The following is a 26,275-nucleotide window of genomic DNA, read 5'->3' as shown; positions in this document are numbered from 1 at the left end:
TCAGAGAAAACCACTGACCAGGTCTGGTGGATGTCCTTCCAGCTTTTTTACTGTGTTTCTGCAAACATGTGTGTAAACATACTACCAAAAATACATCATACAGTGTGTGTGTGTGTGTGTGTGTGTGTGTGTGTGTGCAACTTGCACTTGCTTTTTTACTCAACAATGTGCATCGGGCATCTTTCTGTTATCAGTACATACAGTCATCCTATTCTTTCTAATAACTGTGTAGTGTGACCCTCCATTATATGGAGGTATCATAATTCATTTGACCAGTCCCTCAATCATGACATTTGGATTATGTTTGTGTTTTTGCTGAAGGTAACATTGTTATATGTATGTCAATGATTACTTGAGGCAATATTCTGCAGGGTCAATTCCTCAAAGAAAAATTACTAGGAAAAAAAAATCAATTTATATTTCTACCAGGAATATATGAAAATCCCAATTTCCCTATGGTCATACATCATATTGTCACCTTTTCATCCTCTTTAGTCTTTGCCAGCATTAAGTGAAATTAACTTTTATTTAATTATAAGTGAGTTTGAGTAGATTTTTAAAAAATTATGTTTAATGATTATCTGTGGTGGTTTTGTGAATTTTATGTTCATATTTTTGTGTATTTTCTGTACTGTTGTTTTCCTTTATCTCATAGATTTGTATTAGAATTTAATATATTGACTTTTAAATTTCTCTCCTTTTGTCATTTGTCTTTTATCTGTTTGTATAATACCTTCTGTTCATCTTTTTCTTCATGGTTTTTATCATGATACTATTTAACAAGGTGCCCTCCACATAAATATTATTTTCTCATGGTATGTTCATTATTTTTGTAATATGTTCTAATAAGTTAAAGGTCTAGACTTCATCAATCTTTTTAATTTTTTCTTGATTGATCTTATTTATTCTTTTTCAAATGAAATTTAAAATTAGTGTTTAATGTTCTAAAGATGCTACATTTATTTTTCAATTGTAGTTGCCATAACTTTATTGGAATTTATCATTCATACTTTCTCCCCGTGTGGATATGTTTCTTCTGTATTTCAGTTGCTTTTTATGTTTCATTAAAGATTTTGTGTTTTTCTTGTTCAATTTCTTTCTAGTTATGTTTATTAGTGTTGTTAATAACTCATCTCTCCCATTTCATTTTCTGGCTTATTATTGATTTTTGGTGTATTATTCTTGAATTGACTGTTTTCTTGTACCTATTTTCCATTGCTATTAAATATATCCAATAATTTTCTTGGTTTTGCTCCAAGGAAGTTATATATTTTGGCAAGTGGTAGTACATTTTTTCCCAATATAAATACTTTATTTCTTTTTCTTACATTCTTTCATTGATCAGAAGCTCCAAACATTGTTGACTGATAGTAGTATAGCAGAAAGATTTCTTTAAATTATGACTTCAATGTTATTACTTTTGATATTTCATTACTCAGTATTGTATTTGTTAAAATTTCTGAAAAATACTCCTTGTCAAGAAAGTATGCTTCTTTCACAGCTCACTAGGATTTTTAATCAGAAGTAATGCTGAAATTTAGAAAATGCCCTTTCAACATCTACTAAAGTTAAATTATCATATTTCTTACATTGAACAATCTTTGTGTTCCTGAACAAATTTGATCTGGCTAGTATATTACTTTCTTAATTACTGCAGATTGGTTATTTCATAATAGATCATTTCAATTTGTATTTATTAGAGAGATTGGCCTATGATCCTGTGATTTATTTATTAGGTTTATTGTATAAAAGTTATGCTTTTTAGAGCTTTGCAACAGTTAAATAATACAGAATTTAACTGTTTACTAAATCGTTAATAAATTTTTTTGAGATAACCAACAGGGCCCAGAGCCATTTTGTTGGAGATTTGATAAAATTTTGAGCTTTTCTAAGAATATTAATCTATTTAGGCTTACTAAATTTTATTTAGCCAAATTCAATTGTTTGTATTTTCCAAGGAAAATATCTATTTTAAGTTTTTATTTACACAAAAGTATAGAAACTTTATTTTAAAAATTATTATTTTCTTTTTTACATCCTTTTTTTTTTCTTGCTAAAATTATGTTTGTGTTTTCTTGGACTTAATTTTGGCTAGATTTGCCAAGGGTTGATGAGTTGGTTTGTCCATTTTGTTTTGTTTTTACAGTTTTTCAAGTAATAGCTCCCTGTTTTTACCAATAAATTCCAATATTTGTAACCTCATATTTAAATCATTGCTTTTAGAGCCTCCTCTTTCTTTTGCTTTCTTTAGCTTTTTTAGCTTTCCTGAGCTATATGTTTAAATTATTTTTAATAATATTTCTTGTAAGGTATAATTTAGATACTTCTCATACAATATTATATTATCAGGTTTCTTTCATCTTTGTTATAGGAGTTATTTAGAAGATTGTATTTTTATTTCCACCTTATATTAAAACTGGACACTTTCTGATGTTAATATTTACCTTTATTGCATTGAGTCAAATCATATTTCTATATACATTTTTAATCTTCAAATACATAAATTCTAATTCCCCAAGTAGCATATGAATCCATTATTCATAATAATGAATCCATTATTATTGTGAATGATTCATTTAGTGCACATAAAGCAATTTCCTTGAGTCTCATCTCTAGCAGGAACTTTAGTGATTGGTTTGTTGTATTTTCTTTCAGGCTCTGTACTCTTCATTTGCATGCTATCGCTAGTAACTAGTACTGTACTACACTTATCGTATGTGACCTTGTCTTCTGTAGGAGCTATATTTTCTAGGGATCCATAACATCCTCTGGAGCCTTCTCCAGGGCTGGGGATCTTAAGCTCTTGATGGATCAGAATCAAGATCCCTTGCATTAGATAGCTTGCATAAAGCAGAGAGCAGGAAAACTCTGACACTTCTGTGCATAGGGACTTGAAATTCTCCACCCTTCAGCTGGAGTTTGAGAACTAATCAAGCTACCTGCCTTAGGCCTAGGACAAAATACATTCACATAGCTTCAAAGACCCAGAGTCATAAAACCAAGTAGAAATTTCTTCAAAATTATTGGGTTCATAGAGCAAAAGCAACACAAAACTGCTCAGCAATAAGGACCAAGAGCATGTGATGAATGCTTTAAAGATATTAAGTACCTAATTATCATGGAAGATAAACTATAGACCCAGCAAATGAAAACATTAATTTCCAACTAAGTAAAAATATTAGACTCATTGGAAAGGGACTTAAATATGAATATGCTTAAATCATTCAAAGAAATAAAGAAAATATTTGGTCTACAAAAGGAAGACAATAACCATAAATCAAGAACAAGTGAATATGGCAAAGAACCAAATTAAAATCCTAAAAGTAAAAAATACATGGTTGTTGAAATAAGAAAAACAATACAGGATTTAATAGTAAATTAGACACAACATAAGAATAAACAAATGAATTGAAAGATATATTTGAGGAGATAATTGAATTCAGCACAGAGGGATAAAGAGAGATAAAATGTGAAATGTTGAAGGTCTGATGGTAGAGTTTTGCTATGGAAGCCTCTAAAGAAGAGAATAAAAAGAGTGAAGGAAAGGAAATATTCAACAGGTTATATAAATAGTACCTGATAAATTTCTAGAATTGAATAAATATTGAAAATGCACAAGTATTTAAATATACAATCCATATCTAGATACATAACATCATACATAATATCAGTTACAAAAAAAAAAAAAAAAGCTTGCAAGCTACCAAGGAGAAGGTAGCGATTACCCATAAGAAATGAAAGGCAGATAACAACAGATTTCTCATTGGCTTCAATTTGTCCTAGAAGATAATGGTAAAATATACTCAAAATACTAAAGAAAGTTTACCTTCAATGTGTAATTTAATCTCAATAAATATTACTCAAGATTTCTTGCAAAACATGTTTTTGGAGACATTTAAAAATGAAGAAAGTTTATTTCCAACCTGAGTTCATTTAAAGTATTATAAAAAATATAATACAGCATGTAGTATCAATACTGAAAGGATATGATGCAGGAAATAACACAGTGTACAAGAATAAGAAAAATCTATTAGCAAATCTAAATCATCATTCACTAAATAATAACAGAATTAATTTTATGTTAAAAACATGGTGGAAGTAAAATGCCAATAGTGTCCTGAAACATGGGATGAAAGAAGGTCCAAGGGAAGTTAGAGTGTTAAGGTCCTCAATCTGTTCCAAACCAAAAGAGAGCTATTGCCTTGTCTTAGACTTCATGAGAAAATTATAAGAATAGATATGTATGTTAGATTTCAAATGTGAGCACTCAAACAATAAAAATAAAACATACAAATTTCAAAACAGTCAAGAAAATAAAGGGAGGTGCTATCAGGAAACAAAATCAAATGGAAAACTTAATCCATTTTTGTCACATCTATGTGACAATGGGTATTAAGCAGCAGAATAAATAGAACTATTCACATTTCCAAACAAAGACACTCATTTGACTTTTTTAAGCTTTCTTTGAACATTGGGAAAAACAATAAATAAACATCTAGTACATCTGCATAGAATCCTTCTCTTACATGAAAAGAAATTCGTCTCAATCATATTGAACATTTACCAATATTCAGATGTCACCAGAAAAAATTCATCACAAGAATCATCATAACAGAAATCATGGCATCTGTCCACCTGCACTGAGATTAGAAATCTACATACCACACAATGTAGAATACAGCTACAGGTAAAGAGAAATTCATTTCAAAATGTGAACTATTGGAAACAAATTAGGTAAATGTTCAACTCAGTTATAAGAGAAAACAATACACCTAAGGATTGCAGAACTAAGAAAATAAGTGCAAAGATACAAAAAAGAATAAAAAACATCAGGTTTAAAAAATATTAATAAGTAAGATAAACTTCCAGTGGGGCTGATCAAGAAGAAAAAAGAAGTCAGAATGAAATGGTATCAGAAATGATATATAAGCACAGATTTGGTAGAGAATTAATAGACCATGAGCTAACATATCAATAACTTTATGCTAATGATTTTGAGAAAATAGGTGAAATGGACAAGTTTACTTAAAATGTACTTTATGAGACTGGCCCAAATAGAATTAGAAAATTTGAGCAATTATTTAAGAAATTGAACTTTTAGGGGCACGTGGGTGACTCAATCAGTTTCGTGTCTGCCTTTGGCTCAGGTCATGATCTCAGGGTCCTGGGACCCAGCTCCACCCATTCCTTGTTCAGCTGGGAGCCTGCTTCTGCCTCTCCTCTCTGCCTCCGCGCGCTCTCTCTCTCTCTCTATCTCTGTCGCTCTCTCTCAAATAAGTAAATAAATAAAATCTTTTAAAAAATTGCACTTTTAGTCAGAATAATCTTCGACCACCCATTGCACAAGAGGCTCTGCGCCCAGTTTTGCAAGTTTTTTTTTTTTTTTTTTTTTTTTTTTTTTTAATATTTTATTTATTTGACAGAGAGAAATCACAACTAGGCAGAGAGGCAGGCAGAGAGAGAGGAGGAAGCAGGCTCCCCGCGGAGCAGGGAGCCGGATGCGGGGCTCGATCCCAGGACCCTGGGATCATGACCTGAGCCGAAGGCAGAGGCTTCAACCCACTGAGCCACCCAGGCGCCCCAATTTTGCAAGTTTTTAACAAGCCTCAAGAAATAGATAATCTTTATTTTATGCCAAATGTATAAAAACAAAATTAGAGTAAGAGAGAAAATTACTCAGGTAATTTTCTAATCATAATACTAAATTCAATCAATCATAGGACTGCAAATGCAAAGTGAGGCCACACCCACTTATGAACATTGAAACAGAAGTTGAAAGTCAATATTAGCATATTTTGCCAGAGTTTATGTTATTTTGTAGGCTTTTTTAAACTTTTCAAGTGATACTATATGGATTTTTTTTTATGTTGCTACTAGGTAGATTGAAAGCTTATTTTATTTATTTTAAAAGATTTTATTTATTTCTTTGATAGAGAGAGAGGGAACACAAGCAGGGGGAGTGGGAGAGGGAGAAGCAGGCTTCCCACTGAGCAAAGAGCCTGGCATGGTGCTTGATCCCCAGACTCTGGGATCATGACCTGAGTGGAAGGCAGACACTTAACGACTGAGGCCCCCAGGTATTCCTGAAAGTTTATTTTAAATCTTTCTTTCCTAATAAATGCATTTAAGGAGAAGCATACCCTTCTGAGTACCAGTAGCACTTGGGAATGGGGTTTCCATATCTAGGGCACGCTGGCCCATGCAGCTTGGGCACGGCTTCTACCTGTAGACTGCTGCCTGCCCTGTGGGTACTAGGGGCATGCAGAAGGGTTGACTCGCTTGGTTTCTCTTGCTGAATTACCCCAACTAATCACTTAATCCAGTATTATTGATGCCTTCCAACTACTGTGCCTGCCTACACAGGGCATGGAAAACTCTTTTTAAAAAGCTTTTCTGTGTGGGGGTGTCTGGCTAGCTCAGTTGGTTAAGCGACTGCCTTTGGCTCGGGTCATGATCCCAGAGTCCTGGGATCAAGTCCTGCATGGGATTCCCGGCTCCTGGGGAGCCTGCTTCTCTCTCTGACCTTCTCCTCTCTCATGCTCTCACACACTCTCTCTCAAATAAATAAATAAAATCTTAAAAAAAAAAGAGAAAGCTTTTCTGTTTGCATTTGGATGATATTCTTCAGTTGACTTTGTTTTCCGTCTTTCAGTTATTCAATATAACTTCTGGTCCACTGAGACACCTTTTAAAAGATCTTCCAGGAAGCATCTAGACTTACTTGCTAGTTTTATATTTTTAGGAACTTCTAAGGATTTAGGATGATAGGGGAAAGCTATAGTATTTGGTATGCTTTACTTTTTGTGATAAATTTTATTTGTGATCTAGTGATAAGCTTTATACTCTTGCATTTTACATTTAGGTATATGTTCCATTTTGAGTTAGTTTTTGTGAAAGATGTAAAGTCTGTGTCTAGGTTCATTTTCTTCCCCATGTGGACATCAAGTTTTTCCAGCATCAGTTGTTGGAAAAGACTCTTTTTCCCATTGAGTTACCTTTGCTCCTTTGTCAAAGATGAGTGGACTGCGTTTGTGTAGGTTTATTCTGCTCCCTTGATCTATTTGTCTATTCTTTCTCTAATACCACTATGTCTTGGTGACTGTAGCTTTATAGTGAGTCTTGAAGTCAGGTAGTGTCAGTCCTCCAACTTTGTTTTGTTTATGCTGGCTACTCTAGATCTTTTGGCTTCCACATGAACTTTCAAAATAGCTTTCCAAAATAACTTGTTGGTATTTGATTGGGATTGCATTGAATAGACATATAATGTTGGGAAGAACTGACATTTTAACAATATTGAGTCTTCTAATTTGGTAACCATGTGATATCCATTTATTTAGATATTGTTTTATTTCTTCCATCAGCATTTTATAGTTTTCCTCATATAGCTCTTGTACATATTTTGTTAGAGTTACACCTAAGTATTTCATTTTTGTTGCTAATGTGAACAGAGTTTTATTTTTTACTTTCAAATTCCAGCCTTCCTTTCTGTGATGTAGAAAGAGAATAAGTGTTTGCATATTGACCTTGAATCCTGAAAAGTTGTTATAATCATGTGCTAGTTCCAGGAATTTTTTGATTTGTACTTTGGGATTTTCTACATGAACAATTCAATATCATCTGTAAACAAAGACAGCTTTATTTCTTCCTTCTTGGTCTCTATACTTCTATCTCCTTTTCATGTCTTATTGCATTAACCAGAACTTTCAGTATGGTGTTGAATAGGAATGATGAAAGAGAACAAGCTTGTCTTGTTTTTGATCTGAAGAAGACTTCTAATTTCTCACCATTACATATAATGCTAACTGAAAGGCTCTTAAAAAATGTTCTTTAATAACTTCAGGAAGTTCCCCTATATTCCTAGTTTGCTAAGATTCTTGGAATGGATGGGTGTTGGATTTTGTCATGCTTTTCCTTGAATCTATTGATTTGATCATATGATTTATGTCTTTAGCCTGTTGATGTGATGGATTACATGAATAGATTTTTGGATGTTGAACAAAACTTGCATACCTGGCACAAATCCCTATGGTCATGGTTGTATAATTTTTTTAAACATTATTAAATTTGATTTAGTAATATTTTGTTAAGATTTTTAGATCTGTATTCATGAGAGATACTAGTCTGTAGTTTTCCCTGATGTAACTATAAATTTTAATCAGTAATAATCCTCAATTTTATTGAATGTACCACACTAATGCAAGATATTAATAATAGGAGAAACTGTGTGGTGGGGAGAGAGGGAGTGTATGACAACTTCCTGTACTTTCTGCTCAATTTTTCCATACACCTAAAACTCTTTTCTTAAAAAAATAAAATCTATTAATTTAAATAAAATAAAAAGGAAAGAAAAAATTGCCCTAAGGAAAGTTTTAGATCCAGCTCTGCCAGTAATGAACTTTAGGCAAGTCACTTAAATTTCTGGACCTGTTTTATCATTTATACAATAAAAAGCCTGGAACAGACAATCTTTAAGTTTTCCTCTGAATAGAAGAGTCTGTCATTCTGTGATCGTTGGTACAAAGATGTCTGGCCTTCAATAAATATTAAGGTAGAGGCGCAGAGTATTGTGAAAGAAAATAATCCATCAGTTTAAGCAAAACCTAAAGAAACATCATTACACAATTCTGGAAAATAAATTACACTAAATATAATTAATTGGATAAATCTGGTAATCGGATGTAATTTATGTGACAGGAAAAATGGAGAAATGGAGCATAATTTATGTGCAAGGAATAATGGAGAAATGGAGCATAAGCATAATGAAGAAATGATGAAGCATTCATTTAAAGAAGATGGAGCGCAAGTTTGTCCGAGATACCTTCAGTTGTCTCCCGTGCCATGAAATTCAATGACATGGTCAAATGATTACAAAAAGATTGTCAATAATGAAAGTTTCATGAAGGCTATTATAAGGTGGTTTGTGGGCTTGTGGAACTCTTATCTCAAATTTTCTCATCCTTATGAATCAGACAATGATGTCACCAAAGATGCTGAAATACAGATGTTGTTTCTGCCCAATGTGTTTCCGTCTGATCAGCGTGGGTGCAGTGGGCAGCTGCCTCGGGGAGGAGGGTGCAGAACTGTAAACTTTGAGGAGACACAACCCAAATCACATGGCCCAATAGTAGCAGAAGGGTAATTAGAACCTGGCATGGGATGTGAACTGATTGGCATCATCGGGCAGCGTGATGTAATAATGAAGAACCCCAAAACCTGACTTTTTATCCCAGCTCTGTCATTTTACTGGCTGTGTGATCCTGGGCAGTTTATTTAATTTTTCTCTATGCCTCCATTTTCTTTTAATTAAGATGGGGATAATAATGGTAACCATCCTTAGTGAGGAGAAAATGAGTTAATATTTGTCAAGTGCTTAGCTCAGAGCCTGGCCTGCAGTGTTATAGGAGTGTTTGTTAAATAAAATTCCTAAGTTGGAATCCCAGTCTTAGTACCATCCTACTGTCCTACTATCCTGTGATTCAGCACTTTTTAAGGCATGCCAAGAAATGACCCCAGTTACCTCCCTGCACCACGTTTTTAGCTACAGGTAATGGAACACCCTACTAGACCACTTGAAACAAAGAGGGGGATATTTTTCTCACCTCACAAGAAGCCCACAGGTAGGGAGGCTGCTGTTGCCATTGGTTCAGTAAGTTATGGATGTCGGGGCCAATGTCCCTGGTTGTTTTCCTCATACTGAGAAGATGGCTACTCAAGCTCTCATCATCGTATCACAGTGAAACAGAATAAAAAGGACTGAGGAAAGGCTGTGCTAGCGGAATATTTCTTAGGAGGCTTTCCAGCAGTTTCTAACTTTACTCAGAATTATTATGGCTTGGCTTAACAGATCATTGTGTTCACAGGTAACATTTCAACATCCTTATGGGTGTCCTATCTGCTTCTGTGTTCAGAGTCCAGCTGTCAGCGATGTGAACAATTCACTTGCTAATTTTGACACATGAAGTCGATAGCGAATACTCAGCTCCTGGGGCTAGATGTCAGAACTAGCCTTGGCTCCAGAAGGCCTGCTTGGCTACCAAGGTCTTCCCTCGGGACAAGGGAAGCCGAAGTTCTCTCTGTTCTTGGTTGGCCGACTTCACAGATAATTTAATCTGGCTCTGGCACTTGGCGGATGGCTTGATGCTACCATCTCTCATGGTAAATCATGTTTTCTGAAAACAAAACATTGGTGTTTGGTTTAATTTTGTCAAACTCCTCTCTTGTGCTGAATGTTTATTATACTAGCTTCTAAACTGGACTTTTAACTAGCTCTGAGGATAACTAACACAGAGGGCCAATAAATGGACTGCCCTTAATTCTGGGAAAAGTTTGCTTTATATAGTAAGAAGTAGCAGCCCATCCCACCATCCCTGCATTCCACATTTCTGTAATATTGCCTGACTGCTGAGGCTACCAGTTCCCCAAAGTCTGGCCTTTTATGGACAAAGACTCTGGGACCCAAGGGAATAGTTTAATTAGCTGCTTCACGTAATCTCAAACTATTGAGAAATATGCTTTCCATCTTACAAAAGAGAGAGAATGTTCTCTGACAACTGCATCCCCAGTGAATTGGCCACTTCCCTGTGAAGGGAATCTTATGGCAATCCCCTGCCAACAGGGTGATGGTGGTTGTCCCAGCGATACTCCTGAGCTGCCCCATCAAAAGATCCTACAATTGTCGTTTAGTATAATGTGAAAGAACTTCCTAGTGGGTAAGTATTTGCAAAAATATGCATTATTAGAAATTTTTAGTCAGAGCTGGACCTTGAGAGATGAATAGATGTTCAACAGATGAAGAAAGTGATATGAATCATTGGTACCCAAGAGGCATAGAAGAATAAAAATAAGTGTTGAGTTTTTGGTTCCTATGATAATGAGATGCATATTATTGTAAAAGGTATTGTCATGGAAGTTGAAACATTGAGTTAAGGTCAGATAAACTCAGGAAGGCATTGAACACCATTATAAGAAAGTGAGATTGCCTGTGGGCCATGAGGAAATCACTCTTTTTGTTGAGAGGGAGTGATACAATCTGACCTGTGGTTTCCCGAAGATAATTCTAGTGTAAGTGATGAGGGTGGTGCCAAGATGCAATGATAGAAGAAAAAGTAATGGAGTTCATTTAAGAAGGCAAGAGCAGTAGAAATAGAAATGAAGGCTCAGAGCTGACAAATGTGGCAGAGAAAAAATATTCCTGGAATTTAACTGTTGGTTAGATGTTGTGGTGGAAACTGGTAGTGATCTCCCGATATCTGTTCTCTTCCCTGTATTAGATTCCTGGAGATGGCATTAGCAAAGTACCACAAACTGGATGGCTTAACCAGCAGAAATGTGTTGTCTCATAGTTCTGGAGGCTAGAAATCAAGGCATCAGCACCGTTGGTTCCTTCTAAAGCCTGTGAGGGAGAGCTTATTCCAAGCTTAGCCTAGCATCTGGGAACAGTCTGCAATCCTTTGTCATTCCTTGGCTTGTCATGACTCTAATCTCTGGTTTCATCTTCACATGGCTTTCTTCCTGTTTGACTCTGTCTTCTTATATGGACACCAGTTGCATTGGCTTAAGGATCTCTCCTATCCAGGTATGACATCATCTTAACTAACTACATCTACAATGACCTGATCTCCAAGTAACACCACTTCCTGAAGTAGCGGGGATTTGAACTTCAACATACCTTTTTGGAGAGGACACAATTCAACCGATAACATCCCCCTTCCCCACTAAAAGAGCCCTGATTTGGGGCTTGGCATGTGGCCAGAGTGGAGGCTGCTTTCACTAGCTGTGGCTACGTGGAAGAGTGCTGGCCAATGAGGTGAAGATGGAATTGTGTGGAATCTTCTTTTATAGACCTTCCTTAAGGGGCAGTGTACACATGTTCTCTTCACCTATCTTCATATTTTCCTTCATCTTGCTTCAAGGAATAGAGTTGTCCATTACAGCCAAAGTGGCCTTAACTTTTATAGATGATGAGGAGTAGTGAGTGACAGTGGGGTTTTTTTGTTTGGTTTTGTTTTGTTTTTAGACACCCTGGGTAAGATGTGAACATGGCTCTCTTGCAAAATGATAATTCCAAGGTTCCTACCTACAGCTGACTCAAGCACACAGATGTGTGTGTGCGTGTGTGTGTGTGTGTTGGCACTCAAATTTTTTAAAACTTTGAGTTGCAATGCATTTAGTTGGGCATTTACTCTGGTTTTTAACAGAGCAAATTATGCACTGTAACCTTACAATAAGCTTTACTTAATTATGATACATGCCTGGATTCCAAAGGATTTGAGCTTAAGAACCCTGAGATATCTTTAAATATCTGCTCAGTATTTATTTAGAATAGAGGTCGAAGCCTATGAGGAAGAAAGCCCCCTTCAGCTCTATAATGCAGAACAACTGAGTTCTAGTTCCAAACTTCTGTGTATAGTTCATTCAGCAAACCAAAACTATGCAATTACCCTGAGACCATGGAGGAGAAGAATTTTAGCAATGATTTATTGTTATTCTAGATGCTGTAAGTCTCTCTTCCCTGTTACCCTATCCACCCAAGTTGGTTCTGAAAATATTTCTTCTAACAAGACACAGTCCCCTCCCTGAGAATTCTGGCAACTGAATTACGTTCAACTTGCCATACTTCCATATGTATATTACGACTGGCATCTCCAGGGCATTTAGCTCCATCCAGACGTTTCTAATACAGCACGCTGGTACTGTACCCAGAGAATAAGAACACTTCCGCAGGGCTAGTTTTTGAGAAAGAAAGGATGAGTACGATGAGTACATGTGGAATTTGAATCACCAGTAAGTCATCCATGTGGATCGTTTAGAGCAGGAAGACCACATCCTATGTCCTGAAGAGGGACTATTTTTAAAAATTTTTTATTTTATTTATATATTTATGTATGTATGTTTGTATGCATTTTTCTTAAATTTTTTTAAAGACTTATATATTTATTTTAGAAAGAGAGTGTGCACGCACATGCACATGGGAGTGGGGGTGGGATGAGGTGGGGAGAGGATGTTGAGCAGACTTCCTGCTGAGTGAGGAGCCCCCCACCAGGCTTGATCCCATGACTCTGAGATCAAGACCTGTGCCAAAATCAAGGGTCTGATGCCCAACCAACTGAGGCACCCAGGCGCCCAGAAGAGGATTGTTAAAGTGGATTTATGCCAAGTCCTGCTGGGTGTGCCGGATCTGGATACATGCACACAAAGATACGTCCCAAGCAGGATGGGAGTCATTGACAAATGCACTGCTAGACTCCAGGTATTCAGGGGGAGGTTTCAGGTCTGTATGGGAGCTAGCTGGTGACTTGTGTGTAATCTCAACATTACAAGCTTTTCAGTGACTTTCCATAGAATCTTTGTTGTTTTTTCTTAGCAATCTCATACTTTAGTAGAGTTTCCTATAGCAAATACAGTCCATTTTTAAATCTGTGAAAACTGTCGCAGCCAACAACATGGACACAACCACTAATGGTTGCTCAGTTAGCCTGTAAGCAACTAGTCTTCCTGGTTTATAGCAAAAAAAATCTGACAGAGGAAACCCACTGGTACTGTGTCTGATATCTAAGGTAATTTAAAAAATCTGTAATGAGCATCAATTGCTGGAAAAAAGAATGATTTTACCTTTTACTTAGATCTGAATCTTTCCCAACTGCCCTCTAGGGCAAAGGAGTTCTCCTTGGTACCTCAGTTCATATAAACCCGTGTAAAGAAACACACACATTAGATTATAAAAGGGTGGTTTCTTAAATGGTTTTGAGCTGTAAATAATCCTTAAAAATGACTTTCTCATTTCAAAATGTAGACATTACACTGTATTTATAAAGACAAAAAAAAATTTAACTAGAAACAATCTAAATGCCCAAACCCAGAGAAAAGTTTAAGAAAAATATGATATGTTCATATTACATCATGCTATGGAATCATTAAACATGGTTTCATAGAGTTTTAAATAGTTAAAGATTATTCTTATTAAATAAAAGTCTGTTTGATGCAAATTGTTACACACTATGTCACAAGTAGCTATGTATGTATTGTAAAGAGAAATTCTGGTATGTGTTGAAATGTTTGTAGTGTTTTCTCTGGTTGATGAGAGCAGAGGTAATTTTTTTTTTAATATCATTCATATGCTACTTTTTTCTTTTCTTTTTTTTTAAGATTTTATTATTTATTTGACAGGCAGAGATCACAAGTAGGCAGAGAGGCAGGCAGAGGGAGAGGTGGGGCTCGATCCCAGCTGGGATCATGACCTGAGCAGAAGGCAGAGGCTTTAGCCCACTGAGCCACCCAGGCGTCCCATACATACGCTACTTTTATAATGAGGAATAAATAAGCAACCCAAATGTGTCTTTTCTACAATACTGAGGGGATTTTCCTCATGCCCAAGAAACATATCCCAACATTTACACTTGTGGCACAGACAAATGTGAAGGGGAGTAAAGGATTTGCTCAAATATATTGATATTGTTAGAAAATGTTTATCTAATGCAAATACAGAACCAAAGGAAATGCATAGACATCGACCATTATAAGGATATGCATATGTATAATTCTTCCTCCTGAATTTTTAAGCAAAGACTCACAGCTCTATAAAGTTGGCTACTTGGATACAACATAAGGGAGACACAGGGGTCCCTGTCGTTTCCAAGATTAGCAAGGATTATCATTACCAATATGTCAGACACTCTCTCCTTCAAAAAAAAAAAAAAAAAAAGAAAGAAAGAAAACAGAGAGAGAGAAAAGGGAAGAAAGGAAGGAAGAAACAAACAAGAGTTTGTAGCAGTTTTTAGAAGTTCTTAAGGAAGAGTATCTCCAGCCCATATAGTATGAACTAAGAGTTAAGTGCTATTATGATAATCAAAGAACACTACGGTAACTAGAAATTAAGATACGGTCTTGAAATCTTCCCTTGGAAAACATGTTTTCATGAAATTCAACTGAATAAAGTTATTCTCTATCACCAATAATTGTGTGGTAGAATGAAAAAGCTAAAGAAGTGACAGGCAAGTATTTCCTCTATACAGTGAAAAACAGTCTTCTCTAATTCCAATACTGAATCATCATGTAAATACATATCAGTAAACAACATATTATAGTTCTAAAAAGGGGTTACCTGTACTGAGTGAAGTTTTAAGATCAATATCCCATTGTATTATCTACACTGTAAAAACACTATGCATGTAAAATTTTCTCACAAAAAATACCTTTAAAACATAAGATTATTAGATATGGTATTAAAAGCCAAAAGAACAACCTGGACATGCTAATAAATAGTTATCAAAAAGTTCCAGGGCACCTGGGTGGCTCAGTGGGTTAAGCCTCTGCCTTCAGCTCAGGTCATGATCTCAGGGTCCTGGGATCGAGCCCCGTATCGGGCTCTCTGCTTGGCAGGGAGCCTGCTTCCTCCCCTCTCTGGCTGCTGCTCTGCCTACTTGTAATCTCTCTCTCTCTCTCTGTAAAAAAGAAAAAAAAAAATTAAAAAAAAAAAAAAGTTCCAAAAATTGTGGTCTGACATTCTCATAAAATATTTGAAGAAAGGTTTATGCAGGTGTTTCATTTAAAAAAAAATATAAAACAAAACAAACTCCAGCTGCAGCTGGGTTAAGCATCTGACTCTTGATTTCAGCTCCTGTCAAGATCTCAGGGTTGTGAGATGGATGTGAGATGGAGCCCTCCATCGGACTCCACCCTGGGCCTGGAGCCTGCTTGGAATTCTCTCTCTCCCTCAGCCCCTCTCATACCCACCAACCTCTCCAAAACAAACAAACAAACAAACAAATGAACAAAAAGGAACTCCACAAAATTATTTAATAATGGTTATCTAATCCAAAATAACAAAAGCAAACCCATTAGAATGGCTTCAAACATTTATCTGAGTGTTATAATTATTTATTTAAAAAGAAAGTGACCACAGACTAAAATCTTAATTGGCTTTATGAAAATGTTATATTTTGTAATGATGAGGATGAGAATCTTATTAATGGCTTTCTAAAATGTATGATAGGGTTTATCAAACTCTGAGATTTTCATATTAACTTGTGAAACTTTAAGGACCTAGTAAGATCTTCGGTAGATCTACTTTTTATTTTACAATCTTATTTACATGACAATTAAAAAGAAACAGACCTAATTTTTACATGGACATAAAACTACAAATATTGATAATGAATAGTTTTATGCTAGAGGAATCTTGGAATTATTTTGATTTTTGTGACATCAATTTCTATTGGCATAATTATAAGGCCAATAAAAAAACACTGATGGGTTTCTCTATTTTGGTTTAGTTTGATTGGAAATTTTCAGGAAAACATTCGTGAGTTGCTACTTTCTCTTTATTTCTAACACTCTGCTTTCCCTGACCCATTATTCCACATTCACTGACTCAGAGACTATTTGGAGAGGACACCTGTTTTAAACGGATCCACAGGAAATACCCATGTTGTCTTTTCATACTCTGACCCTGCATCTGGTTGGCTGAAATGTGATCATGATTTAAAAAAATAAAAAATTGCTGCCCACAGACTGAGGCAACTTCACTGTGACAACATTTACTGGAAGGCAGAGGGAATCCAGTTTATATTTATTTTCCTTCCACTAAGCTCTGGTATTGTACGGTAGGTAAGAAATAAGTAAAAGGGCAATGTCAGTCTAACCCTCAAAAGATTAGTATTAAGTTACACACCGGGTTTTGCTTCCAAATTCGGAACGATTTGTTTTGAAGCAGAACGCAGTCTTCAAGCAGAAACAGTTATCTGACACCCCTTTCTCTATAACCTTTTATTTATAAACCTCCTGTCCAAAGTTCATGGTCCGTCCTGTTGTATTACATATTGACATGCTATTTATAAATCTCCTGAGGAGGAGGCGCACAGGGCAGTCCATCCGCTGGAATAGAATTTATAAGGTAATTTCAGAGTGATTAATAGTCTTATCAGTAAAAATCTAGTTGGGTTCAAACTAAACAGTCACCCGGGAGCCCCCCCGCGCGCGGATTTACACCCCACGTCCAGGCCTCCATCGGTCCCTCCGCACGGAGCATCCGCCTCGGCCAGCAGGAACCATCTCCGCCGCAATCCCCCCGGCTGCGACGTTTGTCCCCACTGGGGTCCCCTCCGTCAGGACACCCCCTCCTCCCGCCCTCCCGCCGCACCCGCCTTGCAGATGCCACCCGCGGCGGCTCCACAGCGCGCCGCCCGCTTCCCCAACCCCGGTCGCACTCGGAGGCCGCCCACCCACCCAAAGGACGCCTAGGGGGCGCCCTGGCCGGGTGTCCCGGGGCCCCGCGAACGCAGGAGCAGAATGACGGAGATGACGAATGAGCTGACGCCACACGGCGCCAGGCCGTGGCCACCGCCAGGGCCCGCCACCGCCGCCCCGCCCGCGCAGGTCGCCAGGCGCTCCCGGTCGCCGGTCCCGCGGGGCCAGCCCGCCGCAGACCCCGCCCCACTCCGCCAGGCTCCGCCCCGGCCCGGCCCGGCCCGCCCGGCGGCTGGCCGCGCCAGGGTTCCCCCGGCGCCCGCCCCTGCGCGCCCTGCGCCTCCAGCTTTCCCTCCTCGCCTTCCAGCCTGCCAGGCCTTTCGCGAACATGGCGCTTGTCCCGTGCCAGGTGCTGCGGGTGGCGATCCTGCTGTCCTACTGCTCTATCCTGTGCAACTACAAGGCCATCGAAATGCCCTCGCATCAGACCTACGGCGGGAGCTGGAAATTCCTGACGTTCATTGATCTGGTAAGGCCTTCCGCTCCCCTCCCGCGTCCGCCCTGCACCCCGAGTCGGTGTGTGTAGGGGGGGTGGGTGCGCGGGCACCTGCGCGCGCGCGCGCGTCCCTCCAGCTTCACCGGTGTGCTCGCCTCTCCCTCAGTGCTTGAGCGTAAAGGCCTGGCTGCCCCCGTAGCAGCACCTCTGAACCACTCCTTACGTGGTAGCTGGGGCACGAATGTAAGTGGGCACAGCCAGGTGGTGGGCTCTTTGGAGGGGAACACAGACCTGCTTCTAAGAGGTGACACGGAAAGAGTCTCAACTTAACAAATGGATCAGACGACCTTGATCTTGAGTGGCCTCAGACCCATTCGCCTGCAGCGTGCTTTCCAGAGCACCCACCGTGGGATCAAGTTGCGGCAACTGAAGGAAACTGGGTATTGTCGAATTACTTGGAGCTCCTCTGAAAGGACCAAAATCCTCATAAAGAAGAGAAAGCCCCTAATAAAGTTGTCTCCTTTGTATCTGTTTTCTTGCCCATTGTCGGTAATTTACTTCTAACCTTTCTCCCAGAAACATTAGGTGAAAGGTTTTCAAAATGCGTTACCAGTATGTCTTTACACTCCTATTTCCAACTGAGTTTTCAATAGTTTGCATAAGCAGCCCTGTTGGCACAACCGGATAGCCTTGGCAGTTGCAGTTTTTTTGTTTTTTCGGGGTTTTTTTTTTTTTTTTTTTTTTTGAAGCTTAACTACTTCTGGCACTGAAAAAGGTCAGAGCATCAGAATATGAGCATTAGGCCCAATAATGACATGGGTGAAATCTAGGAGTTTAAAAGGGAAAGGTGACTAATTTAGACTTGGTGAAACACACTCAACAATGACCAAATATGGGTAGAGGGTTAGAACAAATCAAGGAGTTCCAAGGACTAGAGATAATGTAGAAGCAAATCCTGGGACAAGACAAACTGCCCATCCAAGATTATACACCAAGGTTGGCAGATAAGCAAGGTTATAATCTCTAATCGTTGACCCTCCCTTTTGATGAGGAGAACATGATACCTGTATTAGGGTATTTCCAGAAGCTTAGGATCCCTCAAAGAAATGCAGTCAGAGGGCCTTTTCTTTAGAAACACCACTTCATATTTGTTTCACGTTAGGTACTTTCAAGAAGAATTTAAACGCTTTTTCTCAGCAGTTTCCAAACCATATACATGCCTTTGGGCTCCAAGACTTCCCAGGGCATAGAGGGTTTCAAGGTTTCAGTTTTCAGATTCTCAGCTTCTCTTCCTTGAAACTGATCTGCCTCTGAACATGGATAATGCCTGTCAGTTCTCCTTCCTTCTTCCTCATTCATCCAAGGGGCGAGCACATGACAAGGCTCTGTGCTGTGTTTATCTGTTCCTTTTAGCATTCAGAATACAGATTGTCACCAGGACTATCTTCACATTTGACTGAAAAAAAACGAAGTCAGGCTTGTTTTGACAGAAAGTCTTATTGGGTTGATTGGCTTGTCAATGAGAGTGGGCTCTGCCAGTTATGTGATAGAGCAGACATTTTCCATAGATTGAGTGAAATCTGCAGCCCTGAGGTTCTGATAAATATGTATCAGAGCATTCGAAATCATGTTCCTTTTTCAAGTGTTTAAACTTCTGTTAAAAATGTTTAGATGTTATTTAAAAATATGTGCATAGATTTTCGGAATTCTTTCAGGAGCTATGCAAATAAAATTCCTCTTGGATCCCTCCCTTATCCCATTCCTTAATCAGATCTCACTTAGAGCTGGCTCACTTTGGTGTCGCCAAGGAGCAGTGCTGAGCTGAAGTATTGTTGGAGACCCTACCAAGCCATGGGAGCTATGGATAGTTCTCAGAAGCACCTTTGTATTAGGAACAGTTTTAGGGGAGTGAGGGTGGAGGACAGCAGGTGAGAGAAGTAGAAATTGGGGTATCCATTAACCCGTGAGAGATGACAACTTCTCACGTTGGCATTGCTTACTGTGTGTTAAATAACAAGGCTCTCAAGAAACAATATACTTCCCATAACCTTCGTATGACATCATAGCACAGTAGAGGCGATTTGACTCTGCGGAAACTACCATACAGTTTCTATTTTAGCATTTGATGATGGGATGTGCCTGCTTTAAATATTTAATCACCACAAACATACTTTTATCTCCTAGAATTCAGGCCATAAATTCAAACTTGATTCCGTTTGTTTTATATTTAGATTCAGTTTCTGTAGGGCCTTCAGCCTATTCATACTTTTTACTTTCTGTGACTTCTGACTGAAACCTAGTAATTATCTTTAATCAAGAGTTCCTATGAGAAGGTATGTCTAGACTGTATTCATAAAAACGTTCATGCAAAGTGTTATTCTTTTAATGATTAGAGATTTAGTTTTTAGAGCTTATGCACTGCAAAGTTGTTGAAATAGTCTCCTGCACAGTCCTTAGTAATGGCATGGAAAAATTAGGCTACTCTAATATACCCGACTTCTCATTTTTTTGCATGTTTAAAACAAATAAACTTGATTACTTAGTGCCTTGAACAGTTTTAATGATTCTAAGCTCATTGGAGCAATTTTGGAGGAGGGTTTAGCTTCTAAAACTTTAGTGAGAAAGCCCTTTTTCTAGCCAACTTGGACTGCAGAGTCAGGAATTATCCTGGTGGCCACAGTCTGATTCCATGGTGCACCTCATCAGTTTACCAGAACGTCAATCAGGAGTCTCAGGCCACTTGCATCCAGGACCAGTTGGTTCTGGGGCAGTGGCCATTTTGGCTATATCCGTATCTTTCACTGAGTGTCAGAGTCATTGCAATAGAATCAGAGTTCATGGTTAAAACCTGAAACACAAGTTTTTGCTATCAGTAATCTTGCCCTGTTCTTCCCCTAAGAACTTCTAGCATTGAAAAAACTGTAAGAGAACTCAAGGGTTTGGAAAATTCAAGTTCGTAAATAGAAATGGAACCCTGTCTTGGTGTGTTAGGCCGACCAATGAGCCCTCAAAGATGGCTACATCTTAATCCTTTCGTACCTGTGAGTGTATTAGGTTTCACAGCAAAGGAAATTAAGGTTGCTAGGTAGCTCACCTTAAAATAGGGAAGTTATCCCAGATCATCCATGTGACCCAATATAATCACAGAGGTTCTTAAAATGGAAGGAGGCAGAAGGAAAGAGTTGGTTGGAAGAAGATGTGACTGTGGAGGAAAGTCACAGAGAGACACAACTTTGCTGGGTTGGAAGGTGAAGGAAGGGGCCAAGAGCCAAGGAATGTGGGAGGTGTGTAGAAGCCAGAAAGAATAGAAAATGAATTCTTCTCTAGAGCCTTGAGTAGAAACTAAGTCCTGCTGACGCCTTGATTTAGCCCAGTGAGACCCATTTGGGACTTCTGACCTCCAGAACTATAAAATAATGCATCTGTACTGTTTAAGTCACTAAATTTATGGTAATTTGTTATAGCCACAATAGAAAACTAGTACACCTGGTTTTAAATCCTCCGATCCAGAAAAAAACTTAAATGTTGTCATACTTATGCAATGACTCAGCTAGTTCTTTATGTATATTAGATAACTGGTTAATTTTAGCTTTAGCTTTAACCAAAATACAGGTTTTTGCCTACTACATCCATGAAACTATGCAGAGGAGACATAACAATGGGCACTATGAGAATCTATAAAAACAACAACATTGGGAAAACTAGGTCTTTTCTTTACTGTGAAGTATTTTAGAATCTATCGTGATGCAATAGGCCATGTCAGGAGAAGGAATACTCTCTTAACCAGAAATAAGACAGAAAGACAGAAAATCTATATGAACTAACATTTAAATAGCTCCTTAACCAGTATCACAGCTGATGAATTTTCTTGAAACGATGCAGATTCATTCACTTATTTGCTGATTAAAAGATAATTCCCCAACTTATACAGTGATTGCTCCCAAAGATAGTAAAAATGAAGAATCGGAATAAAACCAGAATAAATAAAAGAAAAAGGCAATTGTATGTTGAGACCTCAAAAATGGAAACTTTCCAAATATTCAATGAGTTTTCTTGTCCTATTTCCTCCAAAAACGTTCAGAATAAGAGGGATTTTTGAAACATACCAACCATAATTTTCTTTAAATGTCTATGGTGCAATGTCTAACACATGAATCAGAATCAACTTCTCTAAAAAACATGAGCTGGACATTTGTTATATAAAAAATAAATTAATATTGATACTGAATTTAAGACCTTTTGATTATTAAAGACTGATATAGAAATAGGCTATCCCATTTGCTCTAATTTGTAGTGTTCACCATTGTGAGGGTTCTAGTGACCAAGGTCTCTGCCATATTCATTGTCTTGTCCTAACTTTTCCTTCATGCATGGGCAGAGGACTGTTTAGACCCCGCCTCCTCCAAATGTGGTCTGAGGGCCAGTAGAATTGACCTTATCTGGGAGCCTGTTAGATCTATGGAACCTCAGGCTCTACTCCAGACCTTCTGAGCAGAATCCACACTTTTAGTAAGATCATTATGTGACTGCTTGGCATGTTCTCGTTTGGTAAATATTGCCCGAGGCCACATTGGTTTTGTATTATGACTTAACATGGAATAACTTGTAGGATGCAGCCTCAGCATTATTTCTGCCCACTATATTTAAAGTATATTTAAACATATTTTGAAACATATTTAAAGTGACTTCTACTGTGGTATAATTAAAAACATGTTGTAAAAAATTACAACTTAAAAATAAAAGAGAAATATGTATTAGGCACTAGGGAGAGGTTATTTATTGAAATTGAAAAACAAATTTAGGTAATCTTCAGGTTAACCAAGTGAAAAAAGAATACATACTTGATTGTGTCGTCCTTAGCATTGGAATAAAGGAAGCATATCAATTTATCAGGATAAATAGAGTGGTTCTTTCCAGGCACTGACTTTTCAGGGTTATCTATCCCTCAGACTGTTTTATAAAGGACATTGGATAGTGTTGTAAATAATGCCTTTGATTGATTTTTAGCAGAATATATAGAAATATTCTTAAAACTATGTTTTTTACATTGTGATTTTTATGAAAGCCAAAAACGTGGTCTTATATTTTGACTGGGCGAAGGCATTTTTGTAGAGGCTTAAAGTAATATAATCTAGGTATTTATTTTTGTTATCTAATTCCTTATTGCAAAAGAATTTAAGGAAATCACAGAGGGAGCAGGATAAATAAGAGCTCAGATGTTGAAACGCTTGGGGTGTTCAAAGAGCAGGAAATGGTCAAATATATCTGGGGGATACATCTTTTTGCTTTTAGACATGCAAAGAATTTTTGACATTTAAAAAAATGTTGAAAAGAATAAATTGCATAAGTATACTGACTGAAGCATTTAAATTTGTCTTATATTTACTTATGTAGCTGTAATAAAATATTCTTGAATCTAGTTCATGGCTTAATTTTAAATAGGAAATCATGGGGTGCCTGGGTGGCTCAGTGGATTAAGCCGCTGCCTTTGGCTCAGGTCATGATCTCAGGGTCCTGGGATCGAGCCCCGCATCGGGCTCTCTGCTCTGCAGGGAGCCTGCTTCCTCCTCTCTCTCTGCCTGCCTCTCTGCCTACTTGTGACCTCTCTTTCTGTCAAATAAATAAATAAAACCTTTAAAAAAAAAAATCTTAAGAGGACATTCTTTGTATCATTATGTAACTATGGGCTTTGCTTTGCCAGTGAAGGCCAGTAGTTCATTGAGTACTCAAAATTAGGTGGGTTTTTTGTTTGTTTGTTTTGTTTTATTTGGATATCACACAAAGAGGGTGAAACTGCACATTTTTTTTTCCAGTAGAATTAGACTTGACCCTAAAATGTGCACATAAGCTTTAAGGATGAAATAATGCTTTTTTTCTAACCCAAGGGAAGCATTATGAGTATAATACTTCACATAGAATCCTCTTCACCCTCTTTGAAAATGTTTCTTTTGGATCAGACATAAAATGGGGCCTGGTTTTGTTAGAGTGGGGGAAAGAGTTGATGATATAATCACCCATTCCCTTTCTTAGTTGCAAATGTTATTGAAATTACAGAAAGTCATCTGACCACTAGTTGAGGTCACTTTTTTCCCCATCCCTGCCATCCTCCATGTCTGGTATAACATTTAGCAAAATTGGTAGCTGCTCTTGAGGGTTTTCATTTGTTTCTCTGTGTTCCCCTGAAATGTCATATGTTTCTGTGGAAGTGTGAACAATAGTACAATTTTCCATATTGAATCAGATGTTCCTGTGATCCAAGTATATTTGGAAAAATCTTATTGCTTCAGATTCCGTAACAACGTAGCTTTCTTTTGTGTCTGCAGTGGCCAGTTAAAGGGCCCATTTCTCACCTGGGGGGTGATCCTGCCAGGTACTGTAAGCATAGAGAACTCTTTGATGAATGTGAAAGACCCCTTGATGGGATCTGTTGTGGGATGGAGCAAGATAGGGAAGGTAGTTTTGATATGCTAGATCAAGATATGCTAATCAAGAACAACCAGAGAAATTGCTTGAATTTGCAAAGTGGCAAGAATTACTATCTTTCCGAAGCTTGAGAAAATGGAATGTGTTCATTACAAGGCTTTAGAAGTGTGGAATTCTAAAAAGTCAGTTTGACAACGATCTAGCCCCATAAGTTTTGACTTATATTTAGACATGTCAAGCTGTGTTATAATTTAAAATTTTAATATCAAAAACAACACATAGAATCATGGAAAATTTGTACAATACAGAAAGCCATTGGGAAGAAAGTATATTCCATTTTAATGATCTCTGATTTTCTGTGCATCTTAGTATTTTAGGGCTTCAAGATGGTATTTATTTATTTATTTTTTTTAAAAAGACTTATTTATTTATTTGAGAGAAAGAGAGGGCGAGCTAGGGGTGGAGGGAGAGGGAAAGAGAGAATCTGGAGCAGACTTCACACTGAGTGCAGAGGCCGACACAGGGCTTGATCATATGACCCCAAGATCATGATCTGAGCTGAAATTAAGAGTTGGATGCCTAACCGACTGAGCCACCCAGTCACCCCAAGATGATATTTATTTCAGAGCTTTGCATATATACATACATAAATATATGTATATGTATATATGTGTATACACACATACATAGTCAGATTTCACAAAAAATTACATTCTTTGCAAAAAATTATTTTTAAATTATAGAGAAAAATATTTATCACTCAAGGATACCAATGTTAGTATTTTGGTATTTGCCTTTTGAGCTGTATATATATACTTTCTTTTATTTTTTTTATTTTTTAAAGATTTTTATTTATTTATTTGACGGACAGAGACCACAAGTAGGCAGAGAGGCAGGCAGAGAGAGAGGAGGAAGCAGGCTGTCCGCAGAGCAGAGAGCCCCATGCAGGGTTCGATCCCAGAACCCCGGGATCACGACCTGAGCCGAAGGCAGAGGATTTAACCCACTGAGCCACCCAGGCGCCCATATACTTTCTTTTAAAACAAAAGTTCACTGTGTGCATATGGTTTGTATACATTTATTTTCTAAATTAACACACACCAAAATTCACTTTCTGGTGTACAATTCAGTGATTCTTGACAGATGCATAGAATCCTGTAGCCACCACCATAATCACATAAAAATATTCTTTTATGCTGACTCCTTACATTCAGATCCTTCCCTGGGACCACAGATTTGTTCCCTATTGCTATAGTTTCACATATACATAGAAAATATATATCAGGCATACCATATGTAGCCTTTTGAGTCTGACTCTCTTCATTTAGCACAATACATTTTAGATTCCTCCATTGTGTATGTTGATGGTTTGTTCCATTTTGTTGTTGAGTGGTGTTTCATGGCAGTATGTACCACTTTGTTTATCGATTCATAAGTTAAAGTGCATTTAGTTTTTTCTAGTTTGAGGTGATTATGAAAAAAGCTGCTATAAACACTTACATACGCGTTTTTGTTTGAACATGAGTTTTCATTGTTTTGAGTAGGTACCCAGGAGTGGAATTGTTTGGTTATATGGCAAGTATATGTTTGACTTGATAGAGACCACCAAACTGTCTTCCAGAGTGGATGTGCCCTGTTGCATTGACATTAGCAATTCATGAGAGTTTCAGTTGCTCTGTGCCCTCATTACTGTGTAACATCATCAGTCTTTCTATTTTAATGATTCCAGCCTTTGTTTGTTTGTTTTTTTATAAAGATTTTACTTACTTATTTAAGAGAGAAGGGCACGAGGTGGGGGGGAGGGGCAGAGGGAGAGGGAAAATGTAGATTCCCCGCTGAGTAGGCTGGCCCACAGAGGGCTCCATTCCAGGACCCTGGGATCATGACCTGAGCCAAAGACTGACTCTTAACCCACTGAGCAACCCAGGTGCCCAGATTCCAGCCCCTCTCTAGTGGTATCTCAGTGCATTTTTTATTTGCATTTTCCTCATGACTAATGATGTTAAGAATCTTTTACTGTGCATTTTTATAACATTTATGTATTGTCTTCAAAATGTCTGTTCAAATCTTTTGTTCATTAAAAGAAAATAGGTTGTCTTATTAATTTTTAAGATTTGAGAGTTCTTGCATTTGCCAGATAAAAGTTCTCTGCCAAATATGTGATTGGTAAAC

The 26,275-nt window shown here is 37.7% G+C and overlaps 1 protein-coding gene across 5 annotated transcripts in view; it reads left to right on the top strand.

Moving 5' to 3' along the window:
- Window positions 1-17,460: 17,460 nt before the first annotated feature.
- The window catches only part of AIG1 (androgen induced 1), a 251,447-nt gene continuing 242,632 nt past the window's right edge, over window positions 17,461-26,275 (top strand). For all 5 annotated transcript variants that reach the window (XM_046006581.1, XM_046006578.1, XM_046006579.1 and 2 more), the window contains exon 1: window positions 17,461-17,713. In XM_046006581.1, the coding sequence (XP_045862537.1) occupies window positions 17,573-17,713 (141 nt within the window). In that variant the 5' untranslated portion in view covers window positions 17,461-17,572. The remainder of the gene's footprint in view (window positions 17,714-26,275) is intronic.

The sequence above is a fragment of the Meles meles genome, chromosome 5 (assembly GCF_922984935.1).
Source record: "Meles meles chromosome 5, mMelMel3.1 paternal haplotype, whole genome shotgun sequence".
NCBI classification, from domain to species: domain Eukaryota; kingdom Metazoa; phylum Chordata; class Mammalia; order Carnivora; family Mustelidae; genus Meles; species Meles meles.
Note: the sequence above shows the minus strand (reverse complement) of the source record. Positions and strands in the feature narration are given on the sequence as shown.